General features: G+C 43.7%; 1 protein-coding gene across 1 annotated transcript in view; it reads right to left on the bottom strand.

Annotated features, from left to right (window-relative positions):
* Positions 1-1,836: 1,836 nt before the first annotated feature.
* Positions 1,837-13,038, bottom strand: part of LOC121567742 (neurofibromin-like) — a 97,331-nt gene continuing 86,129 nt past the window's right edge. The window contains exons 54-57 of the mRNA XM_045218749.1: positions 6,621-6,837; positions 5,231-5,284; positions 4,897-4,926; positions 1,837-4,750 (exon numbers count right to left, since the gene is read on the bottom strand). Of these exons, the coding sequence (XP_045074684.1) occupies positions 4,608-4,750; positions 4,897-4,926; positions 5,231-5,284; positions 6,621-6,837 (444 nt within the window). The 3' untranslated portion in view covers positions 1,837-4,607. The remainder of the gene's footprint in view (positions 4,751-4,896; positions 4,927-5,230; positions 5,285-6,620; positions 6,838-13,038) is intronic.

Here is a 13,038-nt window from a genome sequence, read left to right as displayed (position 1 = left end):
AAACATGCCACATTTGAGGATATTCAACTTCACAAAACCCTTGACTGTGAATCAGAATAGTGCATGTCAACCACTCATTTAAGAGTCTATGGTTACTCGCAATATATGTCCTTGTCATCCCGATGGACACCAAGGGCCCAATCTAGATCCTGGAGGCGACTACGGAAAACTGACATGTTCTTCTGACGGTTACTCTGTTGAACTCACCCAAGCTATTTGCCCTGACAGTTGTCTAATCTTAGTGGTCACAGGGATTCAAAAACAATATTTTATATACAGTGGGGAAAAAAGTATTTAGTCAGCCACCAATTGTGCAAGTTCTCCCACTTAAAAAGATGAGAGAGGCCTGTAATTTTCATCATAGGTACACCTCAACTATGACAGACAAATTGAGAAAAGAAAAATCCAGAAAATCACATTGTAGGATTTTTAATGAATTTATTTGCAAATTATGGTGGAAAATAAGTATTTGGTCACCTACAAACAAGCAAGATTTCTGGCTCTCACAGACCTGTAACTTCTTCTTTAAGAGGCTCCTCTGTCCTCCACTCGTTACCTGTATTAATGGCACCTGTTTGAACTTGTTATCAGTATAAAAGACACCTGTCCACAACCTCAAACAGTCACACTCCAAACTCCACTATGGCCAAGACCAAAGAGCTGTCAAAGGACACCAGAAACAAAATTGTAGACCTGCACCAGGCTGGGAAGACTGAATCTGCAATAGGTAAGCAGCTTGGTTTGAAGAAATCAACTGTGGGAGCAATTATTAGGAAATGGAAGACATACAAGACCACTGATAATCTCCCTCGATCTGGGGCTCCATGCAAGATCTCACCCCGTGGGGTCAAAATGATCACAAGAACGGTGAGCAAAAATCCCAGAACCACACGGGGGGACCTAGTGAATGCCCTGCAGAGAGCTGGGACACCAAAGTAACAAAGCCTACCATCAGTAACACACTACGCCGCCAGGGACTCAAATCCTGCAGTGCCAGACGTGTCCCCCTGCTTAAGCCAGTACATGTCCAGGCCCGTCTGAACTTTGCTAGAGTGCATTTGGATGATCCAGAAGAGGATTGGGAGAATGTCATATGGTCAGATGAAACCAAAATAGAACTTTTTGGTAAAAACTCAACTCGTCGTGTTTGGAGGACAAAGAATGCTGAGTTGCATCCAAAAGCATGGGGGTTGGAAACATCATGCTTTGGGGCTGTTTTTCTGCAAAGGGACCAGGACGACTGATCCGTGTAAAGGAAAGAATGAATGGGGCCATGTATCGTGAGATTTTGAGTGAAAACCTCCTTCCATCAGCAAGGGCATTGAAGATGAAACGTGGCTGGGTCTTTCAGCATGACAATGATCCCAAACACACCGCCCGGGCAACGAAGGAGTGGCTTCGTAAGAAGAATTTCAAGGTCCTGGAGTGGCCTAGCCAGTCTCCAGATCTCAACCCCATAGAAAATCTTTGGAGGGAGTTGAAAGTCTGTGTTGCCCAGCGACAGCCCCAAAACATCACTGCTCTAGAGGAGATCTGCATGGAGGAATGGGCCAAAATACCAGCAACAGTGTGTGAAAACCTTGTGAAGACTTACAGAAAACGTTTGACCTGTGTCATTGCCAACAAAGGGTATATAACAAAGTATTGAGAAACTTTAGTTAATGACCAAATACTTATTTTCCACCATAATTTGCAAATAAATTCATAAAAAATCCTACAATGTGATTATCTGGTTTTTTTTCCTCATTTTGTCTGTCATAGTTGACGTGTACCTATGATGAAAATTACAGGCCTCTCATCTTTTTAAGTGGGAGAACTTGCACAATTGGTGGCTGACTAAATACTTTCCCCCCCACTGTATGTATGTATGTATGTATCTATCTATATATATATATATATATATTTGGTTTCCTTGATATCTAATTGTGTAAATAGCGTTTGGTACCCTTGTTAAGTTCTGATATATATTTCAGTTTTCCCTTTACAAATATAGTCAATAACACTTGAAGACCTGTCTCTTCCTTTCCTTTCCTCATTCACTCCTTTATTCAATTGAAACGGTTTCCATGATAGTAAACTACACTTGCTTCCTTCATAAATATATTCAGGGGAAATTTGATATATCAAAAAATACCAACACAAGTACAACTAATGCTATTCCACAGAAAAGGCTGGAAACAAATTTTGCCAAATGTATGGATCAATAACTTAAATTAGAACGATGCACACATACATTTAACTGTGTCCAATCTTTTCTGCAGTGGTACACAGGGACTCAGGTATACATTTACATTTTAGTCATTTAGCAGACGCTCTTATCCAGAGCGACTTACAGAAGCAATTAGGGTTAAGTGCCTTTCTGGAGTGGTATACAGGGACTCAGGTATTAGAGGTAAAACAACCTAGAAGAAAGCCAACTGGCACTTTCGTCTAAAGCACCTTGCATTGATATTTATGGGAGATTTGCGTGCACTAATCTCAAATTAGGATTGGGCCCTTTCCTGTGAGAGGATGATGCTGTGGAAGCTGCAGAGTGCCATGTTGGGACATTAATTTGTCACAATGACATTTAAACACAACATGTAGTGGAGTGGAAAACCAAATACTAAAGATCCTCCAAGGAAAACAACATTCTCTCTCTCACACACACACAAAAGTAATCATTAAAAGCATCATTTCTAAAAACATGTTTTGAATGAATGGATATCATCATTAACCTTTCCCATAGTGCAAGCTAGTCTTTGGTGCAGTGCCCCTGGATCTGCTGCAAGGGCGTCTGGGATTGAGGTCATGTCCCAATGACTGTTAAGTAACAGCCGTTCCCTCCCCCTCCCCAACCCTTCCATGTCTGCAGATCCCAAGGGTCAGGAATCTTGATGGTATAACAGTGTAATGGTGGGGCTTCCAGCATATAGCTTCTAACCTTACTGATATGCACAAATGGAAAGGTTAGGATCAAGAGCAAGGGGAAGGGAGTGAATGACTCCTTCATACAACAAAGTCATGGCCGCCCTCATTTCCCTCACCTTTCATTTGGACATAGGACGTCATTCATAGGTAGACTTCATTCAACTAGAGAAAGAGACACCTCTGTGTGTGAACAGGAAATCAGGAGAATGTATTGACATCTTATTAAACCAGAACTTCAATATGATCAATTCAGTATCACACATCATCTTAGACAGGTGTGATCAATAGCAATATTTGGATCTATATCATGTCAATTTAAGTATCCACGTAGTTGCTATTACTGATGGGTTTTGGCATTTTTGGGGCATATTACTTAATTTTCCTAGTCACGGTTGGAACTGTAAACCAATCCAAATGCAATATAGAGAAACAATTATAAAAATCAATAAAATAAAGGCTTTCAATATTTACAAGTTTGCGCAGTTCTATCTAGTGTCTTGAAATTCATATTCATGCATGGCAAATGTTTAAAAAAGAATAGCTTCAATATTTAGTAAAGACTGTCTATCTGTACAGGTTAAATACTTTCAGGCAGCAGGGTATTATTGGTGATTGTATACTTGACGATCATGACATACAGTTAACAATGCAGCTCTAAAGAGCATTCACGTAGAGTGAACATAAGTCTCTATATAATTAGTAACTGTTATTTTCCCAAGCAAGGCTTCACTTTATTTGACACAATTATACACATCGGAAAACCCTGACGAAGGCACACCATGGATAAAACAACAACCCAATTATTATTATTATTATTAGGAATAGTTATATATCCTTTCTATACATCTATATACATAAATATGTACACAACTGGGAAGAATCAAAATGACAATGTGCATCCAAATCCAGGTTTTAAGACTGTGGTTTGAAGGTTTTGCTAACAACATGACTATCCATCTGTTGTTTGGCCATTTGGTTCACCCGGCATAGATGGAAGTGGCGACTGGCTGTTGCAGCCTTGCTGTGAGGATGCGGTGTGAAGGCGGTAGTAGGGTTGGTTTGGAGTAGACTGTGGGGTTGAAGCTGAGGCAAGAGCCTGTCCTTCATTATACAGGTTCAAAATCCCTCCGTTCTTTCCCTCCTGGGCACGATGTCATAATGGTCCAACATCTATGCCGGGTGGACCACATTGATTCGCCCAGTCATCTTCCTATGTCACCTATGCAGCAGTCACCAAACATCATGTTGTCCAGTTCTTACACTGAATACGTTATATATGTAACTGATATCTGGATTCTTTGAGAATTCAACAGACAAAGAGCAAAACAAAATCAAGATGATTACTGAATGGCTTATTTCGTTCATCTTATTTCAGTCACCTTGACAGTTTCAGTCCTTTTAATGGCCAAAAATACATTTAAAAAATCCTGGACCACATTTCTGAATGGAAATAACAACTTCATCCATCCGAAGTCATCTCTCATGTTGCAATACTCCAGATGCCTGACAACCAAAGGAACACAGAGACAAACGCAGCTACTTCTCCAATACAACCCTGATCCTCAGGTTGACTTGACCATCCATCACAGAACAAAATGAAGGGTAAAAAGAGGAGTGCAGCAAGGTGTGTGGCACGGTGGGCAAGGAGGGGCCTTTGGATAGCTATTGTTCTCTCCATCTCTTTCTATCTCTTTGTCTCATACTATCTTCTTGATGCTAGGCCTTTTGAAGCTGCCCGCGCTGCGCTGTTTCTGCACCTGACTAGCAGAGCCATGGCGGATCCGTCCACTGGTGGAGAGCGCCGCGCTGGGGGAGAGCTGCACATTCTCCTTATCCACGCCTGGACAGAGGGAAGAAGAGAATAGAGAGGGAAGACGAGAAGGGAGGGGAGAGAGTCATTCTCAGTGACTCAGATTCAATACCACTGTTGAACAGCAGATGGCGCTTTGCCATAGCTTTGGTATAAAACTTAAGGCATATTCTCACCCTGAATGAACTCAACATCTCCAGGCTCCACTACATTGTCAGACAGAGAGCACAAGTTACCCTCTAAAACAGCCTTTTATTATTGAATAGGGATTCTGCCCCCAGCCCCTTATTAGTTTCTTACAACTACACCAGCACAAACAACAATATTACTAACTGATTACTCTTTGTGTGGCAGTGGGTGGCAGATTTTAAGTTGCTATTCTGGCACTGGATACAGTTAGTGGGTTTCTCACACTCACTTTTCACATTGGATTAGTTATTTTGGTGTTTTTTACTGAGGGGGATGAGGTTGCTTGACCTTTGGGGTCACAAGGTCAAAGAGGAAGAGTACCTGGGAGGAGGAGGTGTGGCGCAAAAACAGCTGACTTAGAGAAAGGCAGAGAGGCTTTACAGAGAGAGAGAAAGAAAGAGACAGAGGGAGAGAAACAAGAATGAATGACCACAGCAACTGAGGAGAAAGTTGAGAAACACATTAAAACAAGGGTAACAGAACAAAAACAGGAAGATAATGAGTCAAATACACTGAATGAAAAAATTAACAACAGACGGCAAGATGGATCTTTAGCATTGACATGAAGGAATTAAGACACTTCAATGAGGTGGTTTTCAGATTAAATGGTTTTCAGATACAGACAGTTGAAAAGAAACCAGAAACAGAGTGTAACGCAAAGACAATACCTGGTGGTGTTTTAATGGCATGAATAACTGTATGAAAGGCTACTAAGAATGAAATGTATATTTTTCTGTGGAAAGGCTAACAATATATTACATCTACTTCAGCAATATAGTACTGATACATAGCACTAATAATACAATCAATTTATTCTAGAAGTAATAACAAAAACACTGGTATTAGCTAGGTGATTCTAAAAGCTAGCAGCTAGCATAGTGAGAACAGCAGACAGAAATGGTCAAGTGATGAGAGTTACCACAGTATGCAAACTATAGGCTCGGGCTGGGGCTAGCGTTAGCGGCCCAGGGAGGCTCTATGGTTGTGATTTGTACCAGATGTTTTCGTTGGCGTCGTCTCGTCCGACGGCTTGGGATGGGACAGAGTTGGGGACCGTCTATAGACTACACCACCACACCACATCGAGTAGAGCATGATGGGGATGTTACACACAGACCAGACCCAGAAAGAGAGCGAGGGGATTAGAGTTCATTGCTGAGAGCAAGAAAGAAAGCACGACAGACAGTAGACACATGCAACATAGAAACAAAATGTCTGAGATGTTTGATGGTGTTAACTAGGTACCCCTGCCTTTCCTCCCCCTGCATATTTCAAACACTATATTTCAGCATTTGTCCAAGTCATTTAGTTGTTTTTGGCAATAGTTAAAATCTTGCAGTGCTTTTCTGACATCTTGCAACATGTGATATCTTTAGTGCACAGCAGCAGCATCATATTGTGAGAAGAGGTATCAGCACAAGTGACAGATTCGACACAGAGAATGCAAGCGGTAGACCTAGAAATAACCCACAGCAACAGCACCCACAGACACTTCGCTTGCCTCTAGATACTTAACACAACACCTTACATCAGTAGGACTCAACCTGTATCATAAGTAGGATGTTAGTGGTGTATTTGTGTGTCGGCCTGTATGTATAAATGGGGTGTGTGTGTCTGTGTGTGCTCTAGGGGCACTGGTCTGCAGTTGACCATGTGCTACTCCCAGGGTGGATCAATAAAGATTGTGTCCACGCGTGTATACTATGCTAACCTGGGGAGTGCTGCGAGGTGGCCAGGGAGGTCATGGAGTTGGAGAGGTTGAGGTTAGCGGTGATGCTGAGCTGGCTCTGGGTGACAGGGGGGTAGGGGGAGGTGGGGGTACGGAGCTGCTCCTCGCTCCTCTCCTCCTCTGTACCAGGCAGGTAGCGGTCAATCAAGGCCTCCAGGAACTTCACAATCAGCTCAGCGTAGTCTGGGATCTGAGTTTGCTGATGGTTAGACATGGGATGGAGAGAGGAGGAGGAGGGAATAGATGTAGAAAGGGAGAAAGAGGCAGAAAAGGAGATGTCAGGTAGGGCGGTGGGTATAGGGCGGTGGGTATAGGGCGGTGGGTATAGGGGGGTGGGTATAGGGGGGTGGGTATAGGGGGGTGGATATAGGGGGGTGGGTATAGGGGGTGGGTATAGGGCGGTGGGTATAGGGCGGTGGGTATAGGGGGTGGGTATAGGGGGTGGGTATAGGGGGTGGGTATAGGGGGTGGGTATAAGGGGGTGGGTATAGGGGGGTGGGTATAGGGGGGTGGGTATACGGCGGTGGGTATAGGGCGGTGGGTATAGGGCGGTGGGTATAGGGGGGTGGTTATAGGGGGGTGGGTATAGGGCGGTGGGTATAGGGGGTGGGTATAGGGGGTGGGTATAGGGGGTGGGTATAGGGGCGGTGGGTATAGGGGGGTGGGTATAGGGGGTGGGTATAGGGGGGTGGGTATAGGGCGGTGGGTATAGGGGGGTGGGTATAGGGCGGTGGGTATAGGGCGGTGGGTATAGGGCGGTGGGTATAGGGGGGTGGGTATAGGGGGGTGGGTATAGGGGGGTGGGTATAGGGGGTGGGTATAGGGCGGTGGGTATAGGGGCGGTGGGTATAGGGCGGTGGGTATAGGGGGGTGGGTATAGGGGGGTGGGTATAGGGGGGTGGGTATAGGGGGGTGGGTATAGGGCGGTGGAATAGAGAACAAAATAAAAACAAGAAAGAGAGAGAGTGTGAGGGGAACATGGGCCAACAAATATCACAGTCTAACAGTCTAATATCTCCTTGAGCTAAATCACAGGAGACATTGATCCTCAGCCTTTGGCAAGGCTTTAATACATTGTTTCCTGACTGACATTCCCCCAAACAAACAGATGGCAAATGGCACCTTTTGTTTGTTGAAGCGAGGGATAATGGGTACACAGTGAAAACAGAGAGTCTAAGAGCACCTACAAGCTTCAAAGGGACACGTATCCTGTAGTGATGGGGAAGGGGGGGATCGATACAGCTACATATCGGGATATTTCTGCAGCAGACATATGGTGAGCAATACTGTATGTTAGGAACATCGAATCGCAATAAAATCACAGTATTGAATCACAATACATATAGAATAGTGAGAATCACAATACATATAGAATAGTGAAAATCACAATACATATCATATCGGCACCTAAGTATCGTGATAATATCGTATCGTGAAGTCCCTGGCAATTCCCAGCCATAGTATTATGCCCTCTGAGGAGTAAAAATAGGCAGTGACCGAACAGTTCTGCATTTTATATAATACACATTAGATATAATACACAGTCATTTAGCAGACGTTTTGATCCAAAGTGATTTACAATCAACATGTATTCATATATACAGTTGAAGTCAGAAGTTTACATACACCTTAGCCAAATACATTTAAACTCAGTTTTTCATCAATCCTGATATTTAATCCTAGTAAAAATTCCCTGTCTTAGGTCAGTTAGGATCACCACTTGATTTTAAGAATGTGAAACGTCAGAAGAGAGAATGATTTATTTCAGCTTGTATTTATTTCATCACATTCCCAGTGGGTCAGAAGTTTACATACACTCAATTAGTATTTGGTAGCATTGCCTTTAAATTGTTTAACTTGGGTCAAACGTTTTTGGGTAGCCTTCCACAAGCTTCCCACAATAAGTTGGGTGAATTTTGGCCCATTCCTCCTGACAGAGCTGGTGTAACTGAGTCAGGTTTGTAGGCCTCCTAGCTCACACACACTTTTTCAGTTCTGCCCACAAATGTTCTATAGGATTGAGGTCAGGGCTTTGCGATGGCCACTCCAATACCTTGACTTTGTTGTTCTTAAGCCATTTTGCCACAACTTTGGAAGTATGCTTGGGGTCGTTGTCTATTTGGAAGACCCATTTCCAACCAAGCTTTAACTTCCTGACTGATGTTTTGAGATGTTGCTTCAATATATCCACATAATTGTCCTTCCTCATGATGCCATCTATTTTGTGAAGTGCACCAGTCCCTCCTGCAGCAAAGCACCCCCACAGCATGATGCTGCCACACCCGTGCTTCACGTATGAGATGGTGTTCTTCGGCTTGCAAGCGACTGATAAAGGAATGTGTGAGTGAGATATGACTACAATGTCACACCCTCATCTAAACTAATAATGTATGACTAATCCCAAAACACACAAGGAAAGGGGAGTGAAAGGCTTGCAGGATATTGTGTGTGTGTGTGTGTGTGTGACCTGATGGTCAGGAGAGCAGTTTTCCAGTGGAAAACTACAGCCCGCCTAAAGAGGGGTGGGATTTTTCCTCTGACGTGTGGATATAAAAATATTGTACGACCATTTTGTTTTAGAACGTTCTCATGAATAATGCCTGATGATTGTATGCTGGGATGCTTGGTCTGATTATTAGAGATTTACAACCTCTGGGATACAGACTGAGTAATAAGTTCATTTTTGAAACATTGGGATAGAAATTCTCGTAACAGCGACCCCCTTTTTTATTTTGTATTACATTTTTTTGGGGGGGGGTGGATCAGCTTAATATTGCAGATAGATTGTATCTTCTATCAATGTATTGTCTGCATCACTTCCAATCCCCCATGTTTTTTATATATATACTCCCCTTTATTACTTTTCAACCCCGCCATCCTTTCCCTACTTGGAGTAAATTAGTGAACAACAATGCCCAGGCCTCTACTTCCGGTCTATACTTACTATCTACACCTCATGGACACAGTTAATTTTACAATAATTCTATTATATATATATTGTGATGTCACGAGAGGCTACACAGCTTTCAGCGGGATTGCTCAAGTAGTGCAAGGAGACCAGGTTCAACCAAAACAAGGATTTTATTAAAGGTCTTGGGAAACTAACGAAAGTATAACACAATTCTGTTCTCTGGTGGCTCTTTAAGGGTTAACAGTTCAGGGATGTCTCTTCCACATCCAAAATCATAACTCTCCCTCGCTCAAATAACTTTTCCCCAGTCTTACTGTATTCCACGTTGCAGCTAGTGGCCAACCCAGCAAAACGTCCTTCCAAATGTCCCACACGTATTTCCACAGGTGCATATATCCAAAGGTGAGTATTTCCCAAAGGTAAGTATCTCCAAATCCTTATATTCCTCATGGAAGTGGACGTGCAGCACTCTTGTCCTCCAGAGAGCCCAGCTTGGAGACTGTCTCTTCACCCCCCACACACTCCCTCAGTGTGTCTCTTCCCTTCCCAAACCTTCAGCTCATCAGCTCCTCATTTGTTTCAGCTGCGTGGGAAGATTGGCCATAGAGGGGTGGAGTTCCCGACCATACCAGCAGATGGAGCCATAGCTGTCTGGGTTTGCAGCCACCTCAGGGGGATGTAACGTCCCTCCAGGACACAGCCTCTCGTGACATCACAATATATATATATATATATATATATATATATATATATACAGTGGGGAGAACAAGTATTTGATACACTGCCGATTTTGCAGGTTTTCCTACTTACAAAGCATGTAGAGGTCTGTAATTTTTATCATAGGTACACTTCAACTGTGAGAGACGGAATCTAAAACAAAAATCCAGAAAATCACATTGTATGATTTTTAAGTAATTAATTTGCATTTTATTGCATGACATAAGTATTTGATCACCTACCAACCAGTAAGAATTCCGGCTCTCAAAGACCTGTTAGTTTTTCTTTAAGAAGCCCTCCTGTTCTCCACTCATTACCTGTATTAACTGCACCTGTTTGAACTCATTACCTGTATAAAAGACACCTGTCCACACACTCAATCAAACAGACTCCAACATCTCCACAATGGCCAAGACCAGAGAGCTGTGTAAGGACATCAGGAAAAAATTGTAGACCTGCACAAGGCTGGGATGGGCTACAGGACAATAGGCAAGCAGCTTGGTGAGAAGGCAAAAACTGTTGGCGCAATTATTAGAAAATGGAAGAAGTTCAAGATGACGGTCAATCACCCTCGGTCTGGGGCTCCATGCAAGATCTCACCTCGTGGGGCATCAATGATCATGAGGAAGGTGAGGGATCAGCCCAGAACTACACGGCAGGACCTGGTCAATGACCTGAAGAGAGCTGGGACCACAGTCTCAAAGAAAACCCTTAGTAACACACTACGCCGTCATGGATTAAAATCCTGCAGCGCACGCAAGGTCCCCCTGCTCAAGCCAGCGCATGTCCAGGCCCGTCTGAAGTTTGCCAATGACCATCTGGATGATCCAGAGGAGGAATGGGAGAAGGTCATGTGGTCTGATGAGACAAAAATAGAGCTTTTTGGTTTAAACTCCACTCGCCGTGTTTGGAGGAAGAAGAAGGATGAGTACAACCCCAAGAACACCATCCCATCCGTGAAGCATGGAGGTGGAAACATCATTCTTTGGGGATGCTTTTCTGCAAAGGGGACAGGACGACTGCACCGTATTGAGGGGAGGATGGATGGGGCCATGTATCACAAGATCTTGGCCAACAACCTCCTTCCCTCAGTAAGAGCATTGAAGATGGGTCGTGGCTGGGTCTTCCAGCATGACAACGACCCGAAACACACAGCCAGGGCAACTAAGGAGTGGCTCCGTAAAAAGCATCTCAAGGTCCTGGAGTGGCCTAGCCAGTCTCCAGACCTGAACCCAATAGAAAATCTTTGGAGGGAGCTGAAAGTCCATATTGCCCAGCGACAGCGCCGAAACCTGAAGGATCTGGAGAAGGTCTGTATGGAGGAGTGGGCCAAAATCCCTGTTGCAGTGTGTGCAAACCTGGTCAAGACCTACAGGAAACGTATGATCTCTGTAATTGCAAACAAAGGTTTCTGTACCAAATATTAAGTTCTGCTTTTCTGATGTATCAAATACTTATGTCATGCAATAAAATGCAAATTAATTACTTAAAAATCACACAATGTGATTTTCTGGATTTTTGTTTTAGATTCCGTCTCTCACAGTTGAAGTGTACCTATGATAACAATTACAGACCTCTACATGCTGTGTATGTAGGAAAACCTGCAAAATCGGCAGTGTATCAAATACTTGATCTCCCCACTGTATATACACAGCACTCCCCTGCTGATTTTGTACGTTTGCCCACTGACAAATAAATTATCAGTCTATAATTTTAATGGTAGGTTTATTTGAACAGTGAGAGACAGAATAACAACAAAAAAATCCAGAAAAACGCATGTCAAAAACGTTATAAATAGATTTGCATTTTAATGAGGGAAATAAGTATTTGACCCCCTCTCAATCAGAAAGATTTCTGGCTCCCAGGTGTCTTTTATACAGGTAACGAGCTGAGATTAGGAGCACACTCTTAAAGGGAGTGCTCCTAATCTCAGCTTTTTACCTGTATAAAAGACACCTGTCCACAGAAGCAATCAATCAATCAGATTCCAAACTCTCCACCATGGCCAAGACCAAAGAGCTCTCCAAGGATGTCTGGGACAAGATTGTAGACCTACACAAGGCTGGAATGGGCTACAAGACCATCGCCAAGCAGCTTGGTGAGAAGGTGACAACAGTTGGTGGGATTATTAGCAAATGGAAGAAACACAAAATAACTGTCAATCTCCCTCGGCCTGGGGCTCCATGCAAGATCTCACCTGGTGGAGTTGCAATGATCATGAGAACGGTGAGGAATCAGCCCAGAACTACACGGGAGGATCTTGTCAATGATCTCAAGGCAGCTGGGACCATAGTCACCAAGAAAACAATTGGTAACACACTACGCCGTGAAGGACTGAAATCCTGCAGCAGCTGCAAGGTCCCCCTGATCAAGAAAGCACATATACAGGCCCGTCAGAAGTTTGCCAATGAACATCTGAATGATTCAGAGGAGAACTGGGTGAAAGTGTTGTGGTCAGATGAGACCAAAATCGAGCTCTTTGGCATCAACTCAACTCGCCGTGTTTGGAGGAGGAGGAATGCTGCCTATGACCCCAAGAACACCATCCACACCGTCAAACATGGAGGTGGAAACATTATGCTTTGGAAACATTATGCTTCACCGCATCAAAGGGACGATGGACGGGGCCACGTACCGTCAAATCTTGGTTGAGAACCTCCTTCCCTCAGCCAGGGCAATGAAAATGGGTCGTGGATGGGTATTCCAGCATGACAATGACCCAAAACACACGGCCAAGGCAACAAAGGAGTGGCTCAAGAAGAAGCACACTAA

The sequence above is a fragment of the Coregonus clupeaformis genome, chromosome 6 (assembly GCF_020615455.1).
Source record: "Coregonus clupeaformis isolate EN_2021a chromosome 6, ASM2061545v1, whole genome shotgun sequence".
Classification (NCBI taxonomy): domain Eukaryota; kingdom Metazoa; phylum Chordata; class Actinopteri; order Salmoniformes; family Salmonidae; genus Coregonus; species Coregonus clupeaformis.
This window is presented reverse-complemented; position numbering and strand designations above follow the sequence as displayed.